The 21,473-nt window shown below is 46.6% G+C and overlaps 10 protein-coding genes across 10 annotated transcripts in view; 7 read left to right on the top strand and 3 right to left on the bottom strand.

The window, feature by feature from the left end:
• Positions 1–369: 369 nt before the first annotated feature.
• LOC131888376 (uncharacterized) lies at positions 370–2,552 on the top strand (the record flags this gene model as incomplete). The annotated part of the gene is given in 4 exon segments (XM_059237218.1): positions 370–1,239; positions 1,401–1,551; positions 1,629–1,686; positions 1,781–2,552. Coding segments are annotated over 4 exon segments (816 nt in total). The 3' UTR covers positions 2,318–2,552.
• A 2,054-nt stretch (positions 2,553–4,606) lies between these two features.
• LOC131889437 (uncharacterized) lies at positions 4,607–7,014 on the top strand. The gene has a single exon (XM_059238533.1). It carries the CDS (start codon positions 4,959–4,961, stop codon positions 6,858–6,860), a length of 1,902 nt encoding a protein of 633 aa, XP_059094516.1. The 5' UTR covers positions 4,607–4,958; the 3' UTR covers positions 6,861–7,014.
• Positions 6,886–8,365, top strand: LOC131889439 (protein arginine methyltransferase NDUFAF7, mitochondrial-like). The gene has a single exon (XM_059238535.1). The coding sequence runs from the start codon at positions 7,025–7,027 to the stop codon at positions 8,249–8,251; it is 1,227 nt and encodes a 408-aa protein (XP_059094518.1). The 5' UTR covers positions 6,886–7,024; the 3' UTR covers positions 8,252–8,365.
• An 11-nt stretch (positions 8,366–8,376) lies between these two features.
• Positions 8,377–9,725, bottom strand: LOC131889440 (uncharacterized). Its single transcript, XM_059238536.1, has one exon. It carries the CDS (start codon positions 9,636–9,638, stop codon positions 8,460–8,462), a length of 1,179 nt encoding a protein of 392 aa, XP_059094519.1. The 5' UTR covers positions 9,639–9,725; the 3' UTR covers positions 8,377–8,459.
• A 278-nt stretch (positions 9,726–10,003) lies between these two features.
• LOC131889444 (uncharacterized) lies at positions 10,004–10,948 on the top strand. Its single transcript, XM_059238539.1, has one exon. It carries the CDS (start codon positions 10,086–10,088, stop codon positions 10,881–10,883), a length of 798 nt encoding a protein of 265 aa, XP_059094522.1. The 5' UTR covers positions 10,004–10,085; the 3' UTR covers positions 10,884–10,948.
• LOC131889442 (di-N-acetylchitobiase-like) lies at positions 10,892–12,184 on the top strand. The gene is made up of 2 exons (XM_059238538.1): positions 10,892–11,516; positions 11,581–12,184. Exons 1-2 carry the CDS (start codon positions 10,994–10,996, stop codon positions 12,090–12,092), a joined length of 1,035 nt encoding a protein of 344 aa, XP_059094521.1. The 5' UTR covers positions 10,892–10,993; the 3' UTR covers positions 12,093–12,184.
• LOC131889445 (NADH dehydrogenase [ubiquinone] 1 alpha subcomplex subunit 2-like) lies at positions 12,138–12,555 on the bottom strand. The gene has a single exon (XM_059238540.1). The coding sequence runs from the start codon at positions 12,469–12,471 to the stop codon at positions 12,193–12,195; it is 279 nt and encodes a 92-aa protein (XP_059094523.1). The 5' UTR covers positions 12,472–12,555; the 3' UTR covers positions 12,138–12,192.
• A 1,357-nt stretch (positions 12,556–13,912) lies between these two features.
• LOC131889438 (WD repeat-containing protein 37-like) lies at positions 13,913–16,091 on the top strand. Its single transcript, XM_059238534.1, has 5 exons — positions 13,913–14,236; positions 14,304–14,707; positions 14,784–15,419; positions 15,497–15,662; positions 15,737–16,091. Exons 1-5 carry the CDS (start codon positions 14,200–14,202, stop codon positions 15,991–15,993), a joined length of 1,500 nt encoding a protein of 499 aa, XP_059094517.1. The 5' UTR covers positions 13,913–14,199; the 3' UTR covers positions 15,994–16,091.
• Positions 16,092–16,490: 399 nt separating this feature from the next.
• LOC131889441 (NKAP family protein CG6066-like) lies at positions 16,491–17,423 on the bottom strand (the record flags this gene model as incomplete). The annotated part of the gene is given in 1 exon segment (XM_059238537.1): positions 16,491–17,423. A coding segment is annotated over 1 exon segment (793 nt), but the record flags the coding sequence as incomplete, so codon positions are not given.
• Positions 17,424–20,361: 2,938 nt separating this feature from the next.
• Positions 20,362–21,473, top strand: part of LOC131887563 (double-stranded RNA-binding protein Staufen homolog) — a 2,580-nt gene continuing 1,468 nt past the window's right edge. The window contains exon 1 of the mRNA XM_059236179.1: positions 20,362–21,429. Within this exon, the coding sequence (XP_059092162.1) occupies positions 20,736–21,429 (694 nt within the window). The 5' untranslated portion in view covers positions 20,362–20,735. The remainder of the gene's footprint in view (positions 21,430–21,473) is intronic.

The raw sequence follows: 21,473 nt of genomic DNA, 5'->3' as shown, positions 1-21,473 counted from the left end.
CCTTGTCTCTGTCCCTCTGCCTCTATTTGTCCACAGGGGTATATGTTCACTCGCCTCGCCACGAACGGAAGAAAACGACGTCTCCCACGCCATCCCAGTCTCTCTTTGGCTCAATATCGTGAGCCTCGCGGGCCTCGAATTCTCGTACATGATGGTCGTCGTCCCGTCTTGGTTGGTTCAAGTGAGTGTGAGCGTGTCCACTTGGCCCCTGAGGCCAGCAACAATCGTTCTGTTCGAAGAACCCGTTCTGTCTGTGTTCTCCGAGTACAAAAAGAATGAAACACAGAAGAGAAGAAGTAAGCAAGAAAGAAAGAAAGAAGGAAGGGAGGATAGAAAGAAAGAAAGACAGGGACGAGTGTGTCCCGTAGTCAATCGTCTGTCGTCCTCGAGTTCAATTTCGAGGCTGCCCAAACTCATTTCGGGTGCTCTCTGCCTTTGTTGGGTGTAACATTCAGCGTCCGAGAGTATGTTTAGAAGGAGGGAGAGTAGTAGCAGAAATGAAAGGACCAGACCAAGGCTGAAAACAAGAGATAGCCAAAGGAAAGTGCAATCAACGTGCCTTCGACGTAAACCAGGAAACAAAACCCATGAGCTATTTTCAATGAACGGGCAATGTTGACGTCTGGGCCTGATTAGCCTTGGATTTAGCTGCCCGACTCGAGGCCATCTCCTCCCTCCCGCAAATATCACATCACTGTCCGCAATTATCGGTGCTATCTAAGTCGTCAAACCCACAGTGTGTAAATAGGCATCGGTATTGATAAGAAGCTAGCCGTTTTACGAGCTTCTACGAGTTCAGTTTCTCTCGATCAAGAGTGTTCAGTGTCGTCTGTCAAAAGGGACTCGTGAATCGTGCGTTCGTGATAGCTTCTCTGGCCTTTTTGGTGACCGAAAACCAGTGTCGTTGAGCCAATGTAAGAATGTCTAGGAGATAAGCGGGGAAAATCGGACGCTTATTTGACGAAGGTTTTTTTGGTGAATGATGACAAAAGGGATTTACGGATTCCAGTCACGTGTGCCACAACTACTATTGCAAAGAATTTTCCTTGGAAGTGGTGTCTTGCTTCTTGTTATTTGACAGACGCGATGAATCGCGGACACAACGTCATACCGGATAAGATACCACTGCTTGGTTGAGTTCACTCACTTCTTCACTCTACATCATAGCCATGGGATGTGGCTTCAGTAGTGCCTTAAAATCTGCGCACAAAAAACGAACCGAAGAGACCTCCAAAACAGGTACGCATCATACGCTCTTGATTTTCCTGACCCGGTGCGCTCATTTGGCTGCTACGATTTGTATCCTGATTGTTGTGGAAAAAATAAGTCGTGGATGCAAATGTATTTACTATCTATCGACGTACTCTTCTAATCAGTATCTGCTTGACCTCTCCAATCAGGCACAAATGATCAACCCGTCAGTGAGACCACCAAGTTCCCAGACCGCCGAGAGTCTCTAGCTGAAACGGGAGAAGGGAACGGCGAGCTCAAAACTGCCTTCAAGACGTTTCATAATCGAATAGCAGAAGGAGGATGCGTTCAGTCCCTTGGGTGAGTAACACACTGTTGAATAGTTTTGTCAGTGTTTGTTGAAATTACAAAGTTGTTTGTTTTCTTTTTTCTTGAAGAGAGGCCTCCTCCAGTCAGGTCAACTTCTTCAAGATGTTGGATGACAAGATCGAAAATGTAAGTTGATTCTTCCGCCGTCCGCAATCTGTCTGTCAAGCTTGCCCTCCGAAGGGGCAACTAACTTGCCTCTCTTCTTCAATCTTCTCATAAGGGAATTGAATTTGATCCAATTGCTGATGAAGAGGAATCTCGGAGGGAGTTTCTCCAGAGCGTCGAGGAGTGGGATCAAATTATTGGCAAAAATATGGATGCATCCATGCGCACCAACTCCTCGCTGGTCCCTTCATCAAGTTTGGACGAAAATGGACAAGACTCTGATGGAACCTTCATCCAAATGTCTGTGAACGAGTCAATGAATTCCAACCCCACTGTGATACAACAACAATCTTCATCATCTCCTTTGGAAAATGCCACCAAACGCGTCTCAAGCGTCGATTCAATGCGTACCATGTTTAGCAATAGTGCCGGATCGTCATCGTCATCGTCAGTACCATGTGATCCCGTGCTAAGTCTGGGAAACTCGTCTTCTTCCAACAATCGAACTATTGGTGGAAAAGACGAGCGTTCCAACCGACCCAAATCTGACCACGGGCGATCACCCAGCTCTGCCAAAAGCCTCCACTCCTCTGATGATCTAAGTCATTCAAATCGGTCCATTTGTCTTAATAACGTGCTGCAAGAGTCATGATTGCCATTGTTTCTCCACTCGTTCGCTAATTTTCTCCATACCATAAATTCCCTCTGTCTTCTAATTACATTTCGTTTTCGTCGCATCAATGCCAGGCCTATTGTAGGCTATCTATTACATACATTCATGCATACACATGACTCTATATACAAACATGCATCTAGAAGGTACTATTCCAAGATTACAACACATCTGCTTTGTGATATGAATAATACAGATCGCTACTTTTCCGTCACATATCGTTGCCTAATTCTGCAGCCAGAAATTTGAATTTCCCACTCAAATTCCTTCTACACAGTCGTTCAAAACGTAAACAAACCAATCCAAAACATCATCAATCTGCTTGCTGGTAGGGACGGAAGTGCGGAGGTTTCGCGATTCCAAAGCGATCTAATTTCGTTCATTTCCGTGTTTGCAGGCGATCCAACCGATCCAACGGATCCATCTCAACATATAGGGCTAGTCAAGTAAACGCGTTCATGAACAACTGACGTTATTCCATGGAGAAAAATCAAAGACAACATGCCCAACCAAACCGCACTGTGCATGCATTGGATTTTGATATTTTTTCCATTTTACATGCTTGTATAGGCAATTAGCCTTGTGTTGTTGAGCCAATTTGATAGTGCGTTCACTGATTAACACCAAACATGCTCATTTAGTAGGGTTTTGTAACACAACTAGCTCAAAATCACTGAATTATTGAAAATTCAATGGGCGAATGGTGCGAGTTGACTGTGATGTTTGTCTTAGTTCTCTCTCCCCAAAATACCCAAAACCAGGGTGCCGGACCACATTTTTTCTTGAATTTCCTTTACTTGACATCCCCTATAAGGAGGGTGGATTTGAGAGTTCTGCTTTGAGCCATGAAATTGTAACTTTTGTCTGATAAAAAGTGAAAAAATTTGCAAGGTCCACTTTTTTCTGCAAAAGTAACGGGTAACAGTAACCGTAACGCGTTACTTTTTCTAAAGGGTATCAGTAACGTAACGGTAACGTGTTACTCTTTTTGGTAAAGGTTCAAGCCCTGGTTTCTGTTGCGAAATAATACACACTTAATCCTATTTCTTGCTTATCCATTGAGTTTCTTCGTTTTACTTGCAAGAAATTTAGATTCCTTGTTTTGGAATGTTTGACATTGAGACACTTTTTAATTGATTCCGATGTTATGGTTTACAATTCATTCTCTTCTGGAGCCTCGTGTTACTGGAGAGGTACACTTTTGCATACAAAATGATTTTGGTTTTTGGTTGGATCAAAGCTATGATGGGAGGGTAGAGCTTAACTGCTCCCTTTCTTGTTACCTTTCCCAAACAAAAAACAAGGAGTTGAGCTTGATGTGACTTTGATGGTACCAGAGATTAGATTCCTTGCAGCTCGTAAGTTAAATAAGTTCGCAGCAAGGAAAAAAAAAGTCAAAACGGAAACAGATAAGGACCCAGATTATAAAAGAGCTAAATAAGTCCTAAATCGTGAAAAAAAAGTAAGAAACAAGTGTCAAAAAGGTGAAATATGGCTTAAAAAGTGGGAAAATTGGCCCAATTTTTTTCCGCCGAAAATGTCATAAAAAGTTGAAAGGTTTTTTTTCGGCTTTGAACTTTTTTTCGAGGTCTAGTCATAACTTTTTTTTTTAATTTCTGTTTGTCTCTCCCTACCTATCTGTCAAATGGTTTGTCTACCTTAATTTTTACAAAGTCATTAAACTAACATTATTATCATTACAAAAAGATATGGAAGGCTTAAATACAATATACGTACACGTACACTAAATGTTCTTTGTACTACTCAGATCACTGGGCCAATGACATCGATTCCTGATAAAAGCACCAACAATAGTTCTTAAAAGGTTCGTTTTTTGCAAGAAATATTAGGTACCGGAGAAAAATATCTTATGTGGCCGTGATCGCCGGTTCCTGGGCTGGCTGGCAGGTTAGAGTCATTGGATTGCTTTTCTGTCTTGAAGATTATTCATGCCTCGGGCTGAAAGGGCCATTCTAAATTTCATCCTTCTTGCGACAACAACACTCGCCTAACCAACCAAATGAGTCGCACCCGTCTCACCCAAGTCCTAACAAAACTCCGGAGGTGACCACTAAATCCCGAATTAAAAGGACTTCAAGGGATTATCATGGTCTTTGAGACTGAGGGGTGGCAGGAAAATACGGTTTTTCATTATCAATGTTAAAGATGGCCCTACTCGGTTACCTTCGGATGACGCATTGGGTGGCACAGTTAATCTGACAGTTGGCGTTGGAAGATCAGCCAAATATTCCCTCCGAGTTGCATACCATTTCACTAAAAAAATCAAGGCTTCATTTAATCATTCTCTTGTTTCTTGTCCATCCCTAGAGTTTTCCTTAGGTTAAAATCAAGTATAAGTCTGCTCAAACAACTTATTTTCTCTGGAATCCTCCCTCGCCTTTCCCGCCGACTTTCTTTTACCCGGAGCTTCTGAAGTCACCCTATAGTATGTTTAATGTCGACTTCGGTAATTTCACCGTACTCTCTTTTCGGGCGAACCCAAGAAATCCAATTCAACGCCTGATCGCCGATCCTCAGTGAGGGTTGGTTGTGATGCCAAGGACGGATGCGAGCCTCAGATCTGTACTGATGCGGTCAGTCCTGACCTAAATTGTGGACTATGTGGCCTCTAATCCGCCCACTCCCATGGCTGATTCTGGCCTTATTCCTCAGTTTGCCGAGTCCCGGAATGTCGGTGGAGATTTCTACCGACTCGGAACACGCCCACGAAGAGCATTATGAGATATCGGACGACACGACGTTGCAATCCGCCTGTCAAGTCATTCAGCAAAACGCCACATGTCGCGATCTCGATCTGGTGCTCACCATAAAGTCTTTGCCGCGCTCGCTGCGGGTGCTGACCATCAGCCAAGCCCGTCAATTGACCCTGGCCTCCGGTTCGATTCGACCGCTGCACGGCCTACTCATTGAGATCGTGGATGTGGCACGGGTGGATCTGGAACACGAGAGCATTGCCTTGGCCGAGGGCGATTCCTTGATCACTTTAAACGTGCGTCAGGGCCAATGGTTACGGATTCCGCCCCGTAGCGTGTTGGGACGAGATGGCATGTTCCATCTAGATCTGGACCAAATACGAGCTGTGGATATTGCCTCCAAGGCCTTTGATAAGCTGAATCGGGTGCGGATTGAGTCGGTGGAGCAGCTGACATTGGCCGTGTCGGCGTTAAAACCGTCGGAACAGAGTTTCGGCCCGCAGGGCTCTTCTATGGCCTTAGTGAAAGTGGGCATGCCGGTGTTGCCGTCGCATTGCTTTGCTTCCACGGATTCCATTGCTATCCTGGACTCGACCATCGGCGAGATTGCAATGGATGCCCTGGCCGGCATTCAATATCAGAGTGTGCTTTTCTCGGGCTGTGAGATCAATCGGGTGCAAAGTGGTGCTTTTTCCGAACAAACTTTGATTAGCTCGTTGAATTTCAAAGACTGTACGATTACCTCGTTGTCGGAGCGATCCATCCTCTCGGCCATCTCCACGTTTTCGCTCGAGAATTCGCGAATCACCTCGTTCGGCGAGTCAGGGCTCTTGAGTCAAGCCGCCAAAGTGATTCTTCACGGCAACCATTTCAACACCTTGTCCAAAGGGGCCATTAGCTTCTCTTCGTGGAGCTCAGTGGCAATCACTTCGAATCAAATCCAGTTCATGGACAGTGGAGCTTTGTTAGGCCTGTCTTCCGCCAACGAAGACAAGTCGTTCGAGTTCTCCAACAACAGTATTGCTTACGCCAATCAGGGCGCCTTGGAGTTGCAGGGCATTGCTCTGGACAACGACTCCTTCGCCCATACTCACTTCTTGGTGGATTGCGATTGCGATATCCACACGTGGTTAGACCTCGTGTGCCGAAACGAGAGTCTGAGTCGGCTCGTGTCCCGGTCCAGTTCTTGCCAAGTGAAGTTGAATGAGCGAACGTGCTTGAACGTCGAAACCTCGATCATTCCCGTCTATGTCGATCTAATGTGTCAGCCCGAGAAGACTTGTATCTTGCCACAAACCATCTTCCCTGCCTTGAACGTGTTCGACGTGTACTCGAATAAAGGCATTCTTTTGGTGCTACTTTTATTCGCCCTGTTCGTGTCACTCATACTTATTATTTACACCTTGGGTCGTCGACTAGTGTACTATTTTCAAGTCCGGCGCTACAAAAGGACAGAACCGGACTGGAACTTCACAAAGATTGAGCCGCGAGAGCCTCAAGTGCCCATTCAATTTAACGACAACTACGAAGAACTGCCCTTGGCCAACGCAGACAGCCCCATTGAGGAAGGCGAGAAGGAGTCTTTAATCGAAAATGCGGCTCAACCGCCCACTGTTGTGACTCCAATGCCTCAATTGACATTTTATGACGAGGTTATCGATCTACTCAAAGACAAGCTTGATGATCCCAACAACTATGCCACTGTTTTGGACTCCAATGTGCCTGCAAGCAAGTCTCCTGAAATGACTCTGTATCAAAACCCAATGGAAGTGGAACCCCCTTCAAACAACGAAACTGAAAGCACGTAAACTCATACTAAACAGAAAACTCAATCGAATTTTGTAACATACCTTTTTTTCTATGAAGAGTTACCATATTGTCACAATAAACTAGTCATGCAAGATAATTCATTGAAGCGTGGGTGTTGCTTATTAAGCTTGCCGATTGTCCTGTCTTTCCAGAGAGATCCGGGATGATTTTGTTCAGACGCCTAAAACCTCTTTACAAGTCTCCTCTTGTGCGACATTGCTCTCAAATTGTCCAGAAGGACCCGCCCAATCGTCTTTTGAACGCTCTGGGGGCAAAAATTAGATTCACAGGGCCGATCACCGTGGCCGAGTATATGAAAGAATGTCTCACCAATCCTTTATACGGATACTACGCTAAACATGAGGTTTTTGGGGCTTCGGGAGACTTTGTCACGTCACCCGAAGTTAGTCAAATGTTCGGAGAATGTCTCGGGATTTGGTATGCCCATGAGTGGATCAAGATGGGTAAGCCTCAACCATGGCAATTTGTGGAACTTGGTCCTGGGAAAGGCACTCTCATGTCTGACATTTTGAGAACAATCCACAACCTCGTGCCTGATATTAAAGGTGCTCTCACCCACGTTCATTTGGTAGAGGTCAGTGATCGACTCCAAAAAGTTCAAAAAACGACGTTGTGCCCCACCCAAGATCCTCCGAGCACGCCTTATGGACAAAAAGTCACTTGGCATCGAGATTTGAGCCAGATCCCGGATCTATTCACATTTTTCTTGGCTCACGAATTCTTTGACGCACTGCCCATTCATAAATTCGTCAAAACAGACGGGGTGTGGCGAGAAGTCTTAATCGATTGTGACAAGGACGGACAATTGACCTTTGTCAAATCTCGTCATCCTACGCCTGCCTGCAGCTACATCATCCAAGATCAAAGTGATTGCCAAGAAACCGAGATCTGCCCACTCGCTGGTATGTACACCCAATTGATGTCCGATAAAGTGGACCAATTTGGTGGAGCTGCCCTCATTGCGGATTACGGGCATAACGGAGATAAAGGTGACACATTGCGCGGCTTCAGGAATCACTCTGTGGTTGATCCTTTGAAAGATCCTGGTCTCAATGACCTCACTGCTGATGTGGATTTCAACTACCTCGCCCGAAATTGTTCGGAGCACGTGCGGCTGTTTGGTCCGGTTCCGCAGAAACAATTCCTACTTCGCTTGGGGCTTCAACAAAGACTTGCTCAGCTAATCAAAAGTACCCAAGAACCTAGTGCTCAGAAGCAGCTCCTCTCGGCGTTTCAAAAACTCACAGAAGACATGGGACAATGTTTTAAGTTCAGTGCTGTCTTTCCTAAATCTATGGAGGTGATTCACGCTTCCGAACCTCCCGCGGGATTTGAACCCACAGAGCAGAATCCCAGTGAACCAAGGTAGCCGTAGTTTGACAATGAAATGTCATGGTTAGGTTGCACCATTATTGGAGGCCTTAAGTGTGATTTCGCAGTATATTAAGGTAGATGTGGAATTGAATATACCCTTGACTTTAAAATCCTCTGATATGATGTTTTTCGTCCGCAACAATTAGCAAACCTTTCCGAAGGTTTACCTGGCTGAGCGCACTTATTTATTATCAATTTGGATGCTAGGAGCCTTTATTGGAGCGTATCACACGGGGATCTTTGAAACCCCGAATCAATTGCGATGTGACGAACCACGAGAATTCCGGGTGAGAGGCATTGGCTTGTTCGTCCTCCCAATCCTGCTCCAGGATCATATCCTCTTCCTCAAAAAGAGAAGCTTCCATGACCGATGGCTCAAAGAGAGGGGCGGACGGAATTAGGGGCAAGCGATCGCCTTTTCGGCGGGATGCCTTCAAATGAAATTGACAGGGCGTTTCTACCATATCCATGCTGCTGGGCCGTCGATGTCGACCCGCAGCCCCCGTAGAAACCACGGGGGCAGGGGTGCACAGATCCATGGCCATGGGCGTGTATCGACCACTGGGCTTCCATCGTCCGGGCGTTTCCGCGGTTTCGGGGGCAAACCGCATTTTCTTGCGCCGCCCCATATCCTGGGTGTCCGGGGCGTTATGGAGGTGGAAAAAGACGCGATGACCTCGGCGGACATGGGCCAACTCCTCTTTGGGCGTCAGCCATTCCGAGCTGACCCATTCCGATCGTTTTTTCAAAGCGACAAATACGTTGGTCAAGGCCAAGGGTTGACCCGTTTGTGCGAAAAAGTGCTCATGGTTGACCATGGCTCGAAACAACTTGAGATTGGCTTTCTTTCGGGCTTGGCTGGGCTCATTGTGGGGTTGAAGTCCATCGCCCGAATCCCTGGGCGACGTGGCCATGGCCCACCCCTCGGGTAGACGCACATGATAGATCTCTTTGGGTGACAAGGGTGTGGGTCCAAAAATGATGGCGACGCATTTCAATTCCGCTCCATTTCCAGGTTCATGGGCGATGATGGCCTCTGTCAAGTTTCGCGTGAGGCTCTCAAAGTTCTGGAGGAAATTCGAGGCCGTCCGATGAAATCGTTGGGCCAAAGTGGCTTGTCGGACTTGATTTCGTCGATATTGGATTTGTTCTCGCACAGACAGCCCGACTGAGGGCGCTTGCTCCGTTTGGGTGGGATCAAATGGGGGGCGGGGCTGGATGCTTCGCACATCGAATTGGATTCGTTCATAGGGCAAGGGGATCTGATGGCGTTGGTGGAGCAGGTGCTTGAGTAAGTCGATGACAATGTGGGCTAAGCACGACGTAGTCAGTGGCTCTTCAAAGTTGATATCCAAATGGATGGATGGGCAATCACCCGTCATATCTCACATTTTCATCTTCTGTAACAAATTCTTTTGTGGATGAGTGAGCTTAAGCTTTACATTTGAATCTCTCGCCGGCTTTATTTATTCGGAAACGGCGTTTGACAGAATCACAAAACCTAGCCTTGTTTCAAATCAGGGACTCCTCGCTCGATTTCATGTCTATAACTGGCCAGGGACATCAACGAAGAGAAACTATTTAAGGGCAAAAAAAAGGAAAAGTATTTGCAATTTCTTTAGCTAGGATAGGTTTTGAATGGAGCCCCAATCCCACATAAATAGCCATCCCATTTAGCACGTTGTTGTAATCGAACAACAGAGTCTGGCCTCTTACTTGAGCTCAAATTTGGCCAGCCTGGTCATTGATCAACAACATATATGCTTGGATTTCAATCTCTCCATTGAGTGCCTGCCTGCATGGCTCTCCCTGAATAAGATATTCACACGATGAATTCGTTGGCATTTCTGCGAGGTGCGTTGAGAAACAGTAGCGTTCGCTGCCTGAGCCATCAATTCACGCCCACTGTCAGTGGAGGAGCCCGTAAGGCGTGGCTGGACTGCCCCGATGGACCGGTGAAAGTTCATGAGGTCAATGCTAGATTGACGGATCTACACGTGACGGCCTCGGCTTTGGCCGGCCTCTCGCTCAATCAGATTGAAATGAGACTACCCTCCTTACTCCCTCGGGAGCAGCCTCTTTCTTGTCCCTCGGATTCCCGGTCCCGGCGAGTCGAATCCTTGATCGTCCCAGAAGTGGATCGGACCAAGGAGATCCTGGAACCCGTGCGAGAACCACCCCCGATCCAACAAGATCCTCAACCCGAGCATCAAGTCAAGAAATACGCCCATCGAATGGTCCGCCGCAAGAAGCGCAAGATCAAGATCCATCACAAGAAGAAACGGAGCAAATTGCATGCGGCCAAAATCCGCAAGAATTTCCTTCAGCTCACCCGACGAGTGGAGTGCCAATTCCGCATGGAACTCCTAGCCAAAGTCAAAGTGGCCAAGAAGTTCAATGCTCAAGTCTTTGTGGAGGAATACCTGGAGGATTTACACACGCCTGCCAAACCCTTGACCTATCATGGCAAACGATTGCCCTTAGACGTGGTCCAGGAGCTCTACACGAAAGATGAATTGGCCAGCCAGCGGAAAGAGAGCCTGACGCGAGACATCTTTACCCAGGAACCTTTGATCGTGCCGGGCGAAACCGTGGCCGACTTCGAAGCCAGAACAAACCTCAAATGAGTGCTGTTCAATTTCGGAGCTAGACGCATTGTCGAATAAAGCCTTATCTTGTTTTTGTCTACTAACTGCGTGTCAAGTTCAAAGTCTGTCCATCTAGGAAGCAGGTGAATATGAATGTGTGGATTCTGTTGGGGTGGATATTGGGATTGACTTGGGGGATTGGCGGGTCGAGGTCCACTTGGAATACGTTTGCTTTTGTGGGAGAAGTGCCCAGATCCACGTGGATTCAATTCGATTGGAACAAACTCACCACAGTCACAGTGGTGGGTGACTGGAACTATACAGAAATCACCGACTACGCTCATGCCCATCAAACCCGATTGGTGAAGATCGGTAATATCGCCACAGACAAGCTCAACGATGAGGAATACATCCGACAATGGGTCCAATACCAACTGACCACGGTCCAAAGCTTAAATATGGATGGGATTAATGTCGACTTTGAGGACGAATTGGCTACGGACAGCCCCGAAAGTCACGGTCTGGTATTTCTGATGACTGAGTTGAACCGGGTGTTTCACGAAGCTCGTCCAGACTACGAAGTCAGCATTGACGTGGCTTGGTCCGCCGATTGTATCGACAAACGATGTTACGATTACAAGGCTTTGGCCGATCAGGCGGATCTGGTCTTTGGTAACAGTGTAACATGACGATTTTCCGTCAATTCTGACCTAACCTTGGCTCTTTCTCAACCTAGTTATGGCGTACGACATTCAAAGCCAGATTTGGGGCAATCCTCGATGCCAAGCCAAAGCTAATTCGCCCATCAACCAAACGCAAATGGGCTTGGACACGTACACTGACTTGGGGATCCCCCGCGACAAACTCGTGCTCGGTCTCCCATGGTACGGATACTTGTACCCGTGCCAAGTCTTATTAACGAGCACATGTGTGATTGATTCCGTGCCCTTTCGGGATTGCCCGTGTTCGGATGCGGCCGGCCGACAATGGACTTACAAAGACATGATGAGCATTGCCGACAATCACACGGCCACATTCCAATGGGATAGCTGGTCTCAAACACCCTTCTTCAACTACTACGACCATGGCACGTGGTATCAAGCATGGTTCGATCATCCCGATAGTTTGTCTCTGAAATACAATCTGGCCACTCAAATGGGTTTGGGCGGGGTGGGGATGTGGTCGGCCGATTTCTTGGATTACGACAATCCCATCCAAGTGCAGACTTGGTGGTCGGCTTTGCCCTAGTTTCGTTCATGATGAATTGATGTATGATCAAACCGCTGCTGGAGATGCCAGATACTCTACATAATCATTTATTAAAGATGACTGTCACGGCGTGTGGTGTCTATTTGGCTAGTCCACGAATGGTCTGGAGCACTTGATCCGCGTTTTTATTGGACACATCTTCGAATTGCTCTTGTCCGTAGGCGTAGCGGGCCCAGATTTTGGGGGTGATCCCGCTGCATTCGCGGATCATGATGGGAAACTGGGGATTTTCGCTCTTGAGACCGTGATAGTGCTTCGACACAAAGTCGCGCACTCCTTGGGAGGCCGGTGATTTCTGACACAGATGGATGCGGAGCTCCTTGAGGGAAGTGGCGGCAAATCGCGGCACGGACGACATGGCGAACCCAACCAATTCGAAGAACTCACTGCCTTGTTTCAGGCCAAAATGGAGATTTGTTTTGCCTCACTCAGGCTTGCCATAATGAAGGGAATAAAGAAATTGCATGTTCATTTTTTGTCAAGACTGGGCGATAAAAGCTATAAATTCCATAAGGTGTTGCTTACACCATTTTTCGATCGAAATGGAGAGTTGAACACGGAGAGCGAACAAAAATCTGTTTTAGCCACTCTTTTCAAATTGTCAAAATCTTTTCAAAATCTTTTACAAAATAAGGATGAATGTGTGAAAATGAACAACAGAAGGTCACCCAGCAACATAGAATTAACATGAAATAGAGAGTGGCATAGAAAACCCATGTATGGAGAGAGGAAATGAATTAATAAGTAATACTGAAAACGGCAGAAAATTGCCCCTCCCTAAGTTTCGGATGGTTCGACCTCGGTCTACAGCATACAGGTTAGTGCGGACTCGAGTTTTTTTTACAAAAATTTGGAAAAATTGACCGGGCTCAGGTCTTTTAGAAAGGGCTTGAGCCCAGACAAGTCAAAAATTATTTTTCATTTGTTTCATTGTAGTTCGTCATCAAACGGGCTCTATTCCTCTAATAATTGAATGTGGAAGCAAATCGCCTTGAAGAAGTGATCGTGTTAACCTTGTTGAGTTTACTAAAACAACCAAAATATGTCTTTTTTGGACTCAAATCAAGCAAAGGACTCGAGTCCGCGTCCAGGCTCCAGGTGCGAGTCCGACTTTTGTACTTCCAAAACTAATTTAAGTGGCCCATCAACGGCAATAATAGCAACCCTGAAGAATGAACCCAAAGAAACATGTCTCTTGATCCAATCAACCATCTCCTTCCTAGTTACGCCACACGCTAGTTGTAATTAGAACACAACTCATTCATACAATATCTATAACCCGAGGATAACCATTGTCCAACTTGTTTTTTTCATTTTGAATAACGGACTCCATTTGCCTCTGTCAACTTCCTCGACCTCTCCTCGGAAACGTCACTGTCTAAATAATATACACGAGGATATGGAGAGAGCGACCCACCGACCGACCTCTGTCCACAGACCATATAATGACTAGACCTCGCATAGCGCGAGGAAAAATGCGAACACTTGCCTTCATCAGATGGTACATACATTTTAGTTTTTCATCGGCCAGCGTGGCCGGATTCTGAGTGAATTTGTCACTGATTGCCTTGGTTGAAGACCCAGCGATTGTAGGTCGTTAGCACTGATCAGGCAGTCACCCTCCTCTTTTGGTGTACAGAGTTGTTGACACAAAATCCATTTTCCTCATCACTGAGGTCGTGCGAATCCGACATCTACTCGTTATATGATCAGTGGGTCTGTCTGGTCTGTCTTCCTCCTGACTGACTGGCGCACATGGGCATGCCTTTTTTTCCTAACTCGCTGGCTTGGCTGGTTTTGGCCCGTCTTCGGAGTGTATCGTGCATGTATTGTGCGCGCATGTATGTATGACTGAAGCGGACCGAGTTCATCCTAGACAGATTCGCTGCTTCCATCCTCGATCGTCCTCGCTGGTTGTTGTTGTTGTTGTTGGTGGTGGTGGTGGGTTTTGCGGCCTCGCTCGTCCGCTGATTGGTCTTCTGGGTAAGTGGCCCCATCACCTCAGAGTCATGAACGGTTATCACGACTGAGAAGTGAGTGGCGAGTGGCCAGGTCTACTACCAAGGGAGGGTTGATCGATCCCAAGATGGAGGCGGATCCAGGCTCTCGGAAACATAAGGAGGGTGAGTGGATTGAGTTGGTAATCATATGCTGAGGGGCGGGCGGGTTCATCACGTCCTTCTTGGGTAGGTTATGGCTATGGCTATTATGGCTTCAACCGGAAGAGCTCGTTGGACCGACGTCGAGGCTCTTCTCACGGCGAGGATGGCCATGGATCCTCGAGTACGATCATCCCTCCGTCCATGCAGAAGCGACTCAATTCCATCTTCCGGGAGGTCGAGAAGGAGTTTGAGAACTTGTACTTGGAGAATCTCCGTTTGCGCGAGAAGGTCGATCTCTTGGAGCGGGTTCACATGGCCGAAAAAGACAAGGACAAGGACACGGATGAGCCGGATGCGTTCGAGAATGTCCTCAAGAGCTTCACCAAGAAAAATGCCTTCAAAACTCGACACAAGTTGAAGGCCCACACCAGCAAGATCGTGTCCAGTTTCAAGCCACCGCAGATCAATACCGCCCGTGTTCGGGAGTACAAGGTGATTAGCGGGGAACCAACCACGGTTGAAATTATGCATCGATGGATGGATGTTTTTCATTTTGCTCTCACATTAGGGTCATCGGGATGGCATTTGGGATGTGGACGTCTCGAAAGTGGGTCACCCGCTGATTGCCACGGCTTCGGCCGACAAAACCGCTCGTATTTGGGGAATTGATTCCGGCAAATGTCTGCTTAATTATACCGGACACGCCGGATCCGTCAACTCGATAAGTTTCCATCCATCCCAAGATATCGCCCTGACGGCCTCGGGTGATGGCACGGCCCATGTTTGGAAAGCATCGGCCGTACCGGATTTCACGCCTAGTGGAGCGGGTGGATTCGGCCTCTCGAGTGAGGAATCGGCCGCTGATTCCAGTGAAGATGATCGAAGAACGAGCAATCACCCTTCCGACCTGTCACGATGCACCGCCGTGAAAACGCCCATTATCGCCCTCTCCGGTCATCAGGGTGTGGTAATTGGTTGCCAATGGCTAGATGATGACTTAGCGGTAACGGCGGGTTGGGATCGTGCAGCTCATTTGTACAATGTGGAAACGGGTGCCCTGATGCAGACCTTAGTGGGACATGACGCCGAGCTCACCCACGTGTCCTGCCATCCGTCCAAGCGATTAGTGGCCACGTGTAGCGTGGACACCACTTTTAGACTATGGGATTTCAGAGAGACCATTCACTCCGTGTCAGTATTTCAGGTGAGGCGTCGTTTTGAAGGTTTTTTTTTAATAATGTTAGATTGTTGCTTCATTGTGGTTTGTCATCTCGGGGCTAGGGTCATACCGAAGCAGTCACTTCTACAGCCTTCAGCCGGACGGATCAAATTGTTTCGGGCTCCGACGACCGTTCGGTGAAAGTGTGGGATTTGCGAAACATGCGCGCGCCCGTCACGAGTATTCAAGCTCCTTCCGCAGTCAACAGATTGGCAGTCTCTCTTAATGGTAAGCTGGTGATTGATTCATTTTATATATTTCTTCCTAGTTTTCGTACTAGAGTGAGCAAACATTTTTCTTAGGAACTATCGCTATTCCGCATGATAATCGACAAGTGGTGCTCTACGACCTTCAAGGTCAGAAAATTATACGCCTTCCCCGTGATGCTTCGAAGCCTCACAACCTCATGGTGACCTCCGTGTGCTGGGCTGCAGCCGATATTTCCGAATCCTGGCGATGCAAAGCTAATCTCTTCTCGGCCGGGTTCGATCGAATTGCCTTGGGATGGACGGTGCGACCCGCTAGCAAAGATGAGAAAGAAGCCAAATTCAAGGAGTAATCGCCGCTTGATGGAAGTATCAAAACCCATCAAATCAACCGTCCCAAATCGTTGCTCTGTTCGAAATTTTAAGCCAAATAAATTCATCACGACATGGATGTGATTGTGCTGCTTTTATTTATTTTTTAATTCTTCTTATCTAACTAATAAATGATCAATTTAGAGTAGTTTTCCTTCGAAGCTTAGCCTCGCCTCGAACCAGAATATCACCATGGGATTTATCCGAGACATTGAATTGGCATTCCAGTATTTTTCGACTACTCGTTATTTCCACCCGAAATTCAATTTCTCTGTGGAGCAGACATGGTCTGAGAAATTCAGATCGAAGAGAAATCACTCTACTTCCAGGTCCGGGGCATTTAGTGCCCATGATTCCACTAATGACACCCAACAAGAAGGTACCATGGACAATGGGATTATCATCATCCAGATGAATTGGATTGCAGTCTCCAGATAGGTCGGCATAACGTTTCAAATCCACAGGGGTGAACACACGGGTTAGAGTGAAACTGGAAGATTGCCTGACCAATAACACCTTGACAGATTGGTGGAGCCGACCTAAAGTATGACGCATCATGGTCTGGAATAGGAGTGTATCAACAGATGGATTATATCGACGTTAATCGGAAGGACAAGTTTATTTCGTGGATTTGAGTTTTTCAGTGACGAGTTCGCGGAACTCTCCTAAAATCTTGTTCTCGCGTTTCTGTCGCTCCTCTTTGGAGAACATGGCCAAGGCTCGCTTCTCCTCGGCGGAATAGATTTGATTCTCTTTCCGCAGGCGAACCGCCTCCATACGCCGATGCCGCGATCCGGACATGACCCACCCGTCTTCTTCGTACCTCGTGATCTCATTGGAGCTCAGTCCAATCTCACCACGACGAGGGATACGCTTTCCATCGGCCACATAGGCCGCCATAGCCGATCCTTCACCAGGTAAGAGTGCTGTCCCCATCTCCTTGTGCGTGAGTTGAACTTTCGAAGGGAGTTGAGGTCCAATTAAGTCGCTATCCTCTTCATCGGGGTCCCCTTGGATATTTCTGTTTCCCACCCGTGGAACCAGTTCTTGCTCCACCCATTCTTCTTCACTCGCCGAGCCACTTTCACTTTCACTTGAGGATGAGGATGAAGATACCACTTTGCGTTTCTTGCTCTTTTTCTTTGACTTCTTGCTCTTTTTGGAATGTTTCTTACTCTTTTTTGAGGATTTCTTTTTATGCTTCTTCTCTTTCTTCTGTTTCTTTTGTCTTGATCCTTTGTCCTTCTGGGTGTTCCTGGTTTCTTCATCCTCACTCTCGGTCGAGTCTTGAAGCGATGGGCGCGAATCCGGAGATCGGCCCCAAACCTCATTCGCACCTCGCTCACCAATTTCCTCGCGTTGCGTTCTCCGATGGGCCAGGAACTCATCGCTCAATTTATTCCCTCCACCCCCTCCAGGACCAAAGCCGCGACCTCGTTCCCCAAAGCCTCCTCGGCCAAAACCTCCTCCTCCTCCTCCTCCTCCTTCTCGCCCACGATCTCTACCATCACGAAAATCCCGACCCCCTCGGCGCTCTTCATCCCGCATTTGGTGATAACCATCCTTGGGCCACCGTTCCACGGGCTTATTGGCACGTTGGTTTTCCCGGGAAGAGTGACGGGTTCGGGATCTGGGCGATCTCGACCGGGACTTCAATGGTCTTGAAGATCGCCGGGAACTCATGACTTATATTTCCTCAAATTGTATTGCCCCTCGACAGCTGACATATGACCAATGATCTGACAACAGAAACTAACAACAAAAGAAACGGGTGACATAAAAACGGGCACACCAAAAACGGGAAAAGGCAAACCAAAGTTGTTGATCACCACACCAATTAGAAGGTAAAAAGATTCACAGGGAACAGAAAAAATCAACCAATTTTTTCAACAAAGAATTGGAACATTGAAGCAGGAAAGGAAGCTGACGTCACCATCAAATTTTGAGAGGTCACTTGCACTTTTGAGGCTTAATAGTTCTTTCTTAAGGGATTAAATTAGGGCTTAAGTTCTTCTATCCATGAAAGGAATGGTTCATGTTTGATTGCACTTTTGTAAATTGTCGCAGTTTCATTCATTAACATCCATAAGAAATACTTTTTACCCCCAAAAATCTACTTTTGAACTTTTTTTTCCTAGTTTAAGATTTTCTATTTGTACAATAGACTTTTTGAAATTTTAGAAAAGTATCTTGGTTTCTTGTATCTTGGTTTCTTAGCATCATTTCTGTATTGAAATGTGCCCCAGTAACCTCCCAAAATTTGTGCTGACCTCATCATGCAGTTGCTACCTTAATGTCCCAATACACTAAGAAAGACTAAACAGTTTCAATAGGCAACAGGCATTTAGAATAATATGTTTAGGTACATTTTGACCAATGAAACAGGTTTTTCTGGTCAGAAAAAAAATGGAAACATGAGTTAAGCTGATTGGTCACTAGGGAGGGCAAAAAGTGCAAAACAGCAAAACCTTTTACAGAAAAAAGGCTCAAAAAGTAATCCTGATAATGTAAAAAGGCCAAAAGCATAACAAAAGGTTCAAGTGAAGTCAACAAAGAAGGCATATTTAAGTCTTTTTTAAAATAGCATTCATTTGCAAGGCAACTTTATAAATTTTGCCTCAATTTCAGACATAATTGGCAATAATTTGTTTTGAATGAGGTCGTGGAAAAGTTGCCCCTGCGTATTTTCCAGTACTAAATCAGCGTAATTCATCTAATAGGACATGCTCACGGGGGTCTTTGTTTACCCCTTTGCACTTGAGCGCCCCCTTTTGACTTACGTAGGGATGTGTCGAAGTTTTGGCTATGGCATGAGTCAATAACAATACCGTCGAAATAAGCGGAGCTGCTACACACAAAAAACAAAGGATAGAGCTAGAAGCGATAAAAAGGTAAAACTTTAAGCTCGCTTTGAGACAGAAGTTCAATTGTTGGTTGAAAAAGCGGTGGTATTTTTACGGTTGACACATCCCTACATATCCGAAAGATGGCGCTTGGGCGCAAAGGGGTACAAAAAACCAAACAAACTGAGGCTGCGATCGTATCTTATTGAAGAAGAAATTGATTCTTTCTTTTTCAAAACAAGAAGTTAGGTGGCCTGGAGGAAATAAGAAAAGCAACTGTTGGGTGTTTTGGGTGCTCTTTCACTATATTAATCCTTAGCTTAGGTTGTCTTTTGGACTTGAAATTGGCACTTTTCAACTGGCTGCTTCTGCTTGTTTTGCAATGATGATGGGTGAACTACTTTTGGCCCTCGTAATAAAATAATTGATTTTTCCAGTGGCAGTCTCTGATTTAAAACTTTGTAATAAAGCCTAAATCCAACAAGCGCCAATTTCAACCAAAACGCCCTTTATAGGCCAGCATGCCAAAAAAGTGCCCAATAAATGTTACAAATTGCAAATTAAGGTGAACAGAGCAAATCTGTGAAAAAGTGAGCTTTAGTGACAAAAATGATTTTTACACAATGTTGCGAATCGGAAAGTAGGCTACAGTAAAAATCGAATATAAGAGTGTTTGGGGCCGTGAATTTCTTTATCCGATGTGCTCTCATATCCGATGCTCCGGTTCCGCGACTCCAGAGGCAAAACTGATGACAGAAAACACATTTTTAAGCTATAATTAGATGAAGTTTTACGGTCCAAACAAAATGCAACCATAAAAATCGAAGAAAATGAAACAAAATACAAGGAGGGCAGTATGTTGGCTGTATGTTTACGCACTGAATACGTAGTTAATTTGTTACAGAATTACATACAGGGCATGAAGTTTGAAAAAAAAAAAACCCAAGAGTTTTCCAAAGGAAGCACGTTCGACTCCTAAGTTTGTGGCAGCTTCGGTCAGGTTTATCTTGGACAGCTTGTCAAAATCGACAAGGAGCTCTTGCTTCTCCTTGATGGGAAAGGTTTGTTTTTATGAGAAAACGGCTAAAAACTTGCTTTTATGAAATGGCTTAACCAGTTTCCATCGAAAACTTCATTGTGGAGTGCGGGAAATAAAAAAAAAAATATTTTGCCGGCCTTCAATTCTGCTCCTATATCCGATGTGGCCCAAAATTTTGTGCTCTTATATCCGATGCTAATTTACTATACATTACTATAACTTGATTCTGGGATTCATAATCCTGCTCCTAAATCCGATTTGCTCTTATACCCGATGCTCTTATACCCGATTTTTACTGTATTCAGGTTGAAGAACCTCTGGGAAAACGAGGACAGAAATCAAGACCCAAGATCTGGCATGAGTTTTACAGCAGCTCTGCTTTCGAGGTCTAGGAAGGCAGGGTCATGTTTTGTCACTCTGCTGAGTTTTTTTTTTATTTTGCTTGTGTGCCCTCTTTCGCCCGTGATGGGAGCCCTAACTCAGGTCCTTGAAGCTAAACAGCTGACATGCCTGTTCGTAACAACTAGTAACAACACATCACATCTCTATTGACGATCCTGGTTTCTAAATTAAAAAAAACAAGTTTTGGGGGAAATTCACTCCAGGCCACATTGGTATTGATTAAAGAGGCACAGAATTTGACTTGGGCATGGTGGGCAATCCTCAACGTTGAAACACGAGTACCTGAATCCCAAAGCCTATTCAAGTTGACCGTGGCGTCGTGGACCCCGGTTCAACGCAGCCCGGGATGAGCCCCGTCCTCAGGCCGACCGAGGTTTGAAGTCCACCCTTCACTCAACTGAAGGTGCTTGTTCACGGATGAGTCAGAACCGCTCTCGCCATGCATCACCACTATTCTGCCTCGCCACCCGCCTCAACGAGCTGGCCTCAGGCCTTCGGGAGTCGCCCTGGCCCTGCGCCCAACGGTGTGCCCGCTCCAGCCCCCACCCATTATCCCACGGCTTACCCCAACCCAGCCACTTATACGAATAATCCGTGGTCCCATCACACCGCTCAGACCACATCTCACGGCTACCAGCATCCTCCTAACCCCTCCACAGTCTACCCGAGATTCGACATGATGTCGCATCAGTACCCGCCCCCCGGCGAGACCGCCCCTGAGACATTTCAACCTGCTTACTCGAGCGATTTGGCCAGTGGCGTGCATGGCTTTGGCGCGGCCATTCCTCCTCCCAATAGAACGCCTCGATATCCCACCCATCGGGTCAAACCTCCTTCGATTCGACCTCTGGGAACGTCAGGCCCGCGATCCCACGAACCTTCCTCTTGGCGAGGACCCACTCGACTGCCTCCCGCCCCACCCCCGCCTCGTTTTCCCGTCAAAGCCTTTGTGCCAGCGGGCTCGCAGGAGAGTCTGACCAATGCCACGCCCGTGGATGTTAAAGATCCGCACGGCGCCTTGAAACGGTTACAGATGCTGGCTCAACAAAATTGTGTCGAGGCCAAGTTTAGTGAGACCGTCTATGAGGGTAGGGTCAAGGTCACCTTGTTATTGGGCTCGGAAACGTACGAAGGCACGGGCGGCAACGCCCAGGACGCCAAGCGCAATGCGGCTTGG

Source organism: Tigriopus californicus, chromosome 10, assembly GCF_007210705.1.
Source record: "Tigriopus californicus strain San Diego chromosome 10, Tcal_SD_v2.1, whole genome shotgun sequence".
In the NCBI taxonomy this organism is placed as follows: domain Eukaryota; kingdom Metazoa; phylum Arthropoda; class Copepoda; order Harpacticoida; family Harpacticidae; genus Tigriopus; species Tigriopus californicus.
The sequence above is the reverse complement of the archived record's forward strand: the minus strand, read 5'-3'. Positions and strand labels throughout refer to the sequence as shown.

Bases quoted from the DNA above. Each gene is read 5' to 3' on its own strand.
- LOC131889437 (XM_059238533.1), top strand. From the start codon at position 4,959: ATGTGGCCTCTAATCCGCCCACTCCCATGGCTGATTCTGGCCTTATTC.
- LOC131889439 (XM_059238535.1), top strand. From the start codon at position 7,025: ATGATTTTGTTCAGACGCCTAAAACCTCTTTACAAGTCTCCTCTTGTG.
- LOC131889440 (XM_059238536.1), bottom strand. From the start codon at position 9,638: ATGACGGGTGATTGCCCATCCATCCATTTGGATATCAACTTTGAAGAG.
- LOC131889444 (XM_059238539.1), top strand. From the start codon at position 10,086: ATGAATTCGTTGGCATTTCTGCGAGGTGCGTTGAGAAACAGTAGCGTT.
- LOC131889442 (XM_059238538.1), top strand. From the start codon at position 10,994: ATGAATGTGTGGATTCTGTTGGGGTGGATATTGGGATTGACTTGGGGG. The intron at 11,517-11,580 runs GTAACAGTGTAA...TTCTCAACCTAG, and splicing joins TCAGGCGGATCTGGTCTTTG to TTATGGCGTACGACATTCAA.
- LOC131889445 (XM_059238540.1), bottom strand. From the start codon at position 12,471: ATGTCGTCCGTGCCGCGATTTGCCGCCACTTCCCTCAAGGAGCTCCGC.
- LOC131889438 (XM_059238534.1), top strand. From the start codon at position 14,200: ATGGAGGCGGATCCAGGCTCTCGGAAACATAAGGAGG. The intron at 14,237-14,303 runs GTGAGTGGATTG...CTTCTTGGGTAG, and splicing joins CTCTCGGAAACATAAGGAGG to GTTATGGCTATGGCTATTAT. The intron at 15,663-15,736 runs GTAAGCTGGTGA...CATTTTTCTTAG, and splicing joins ATTGGCAGTCTCTCTTAATG to GAACTATCGCTATTCCGCAT.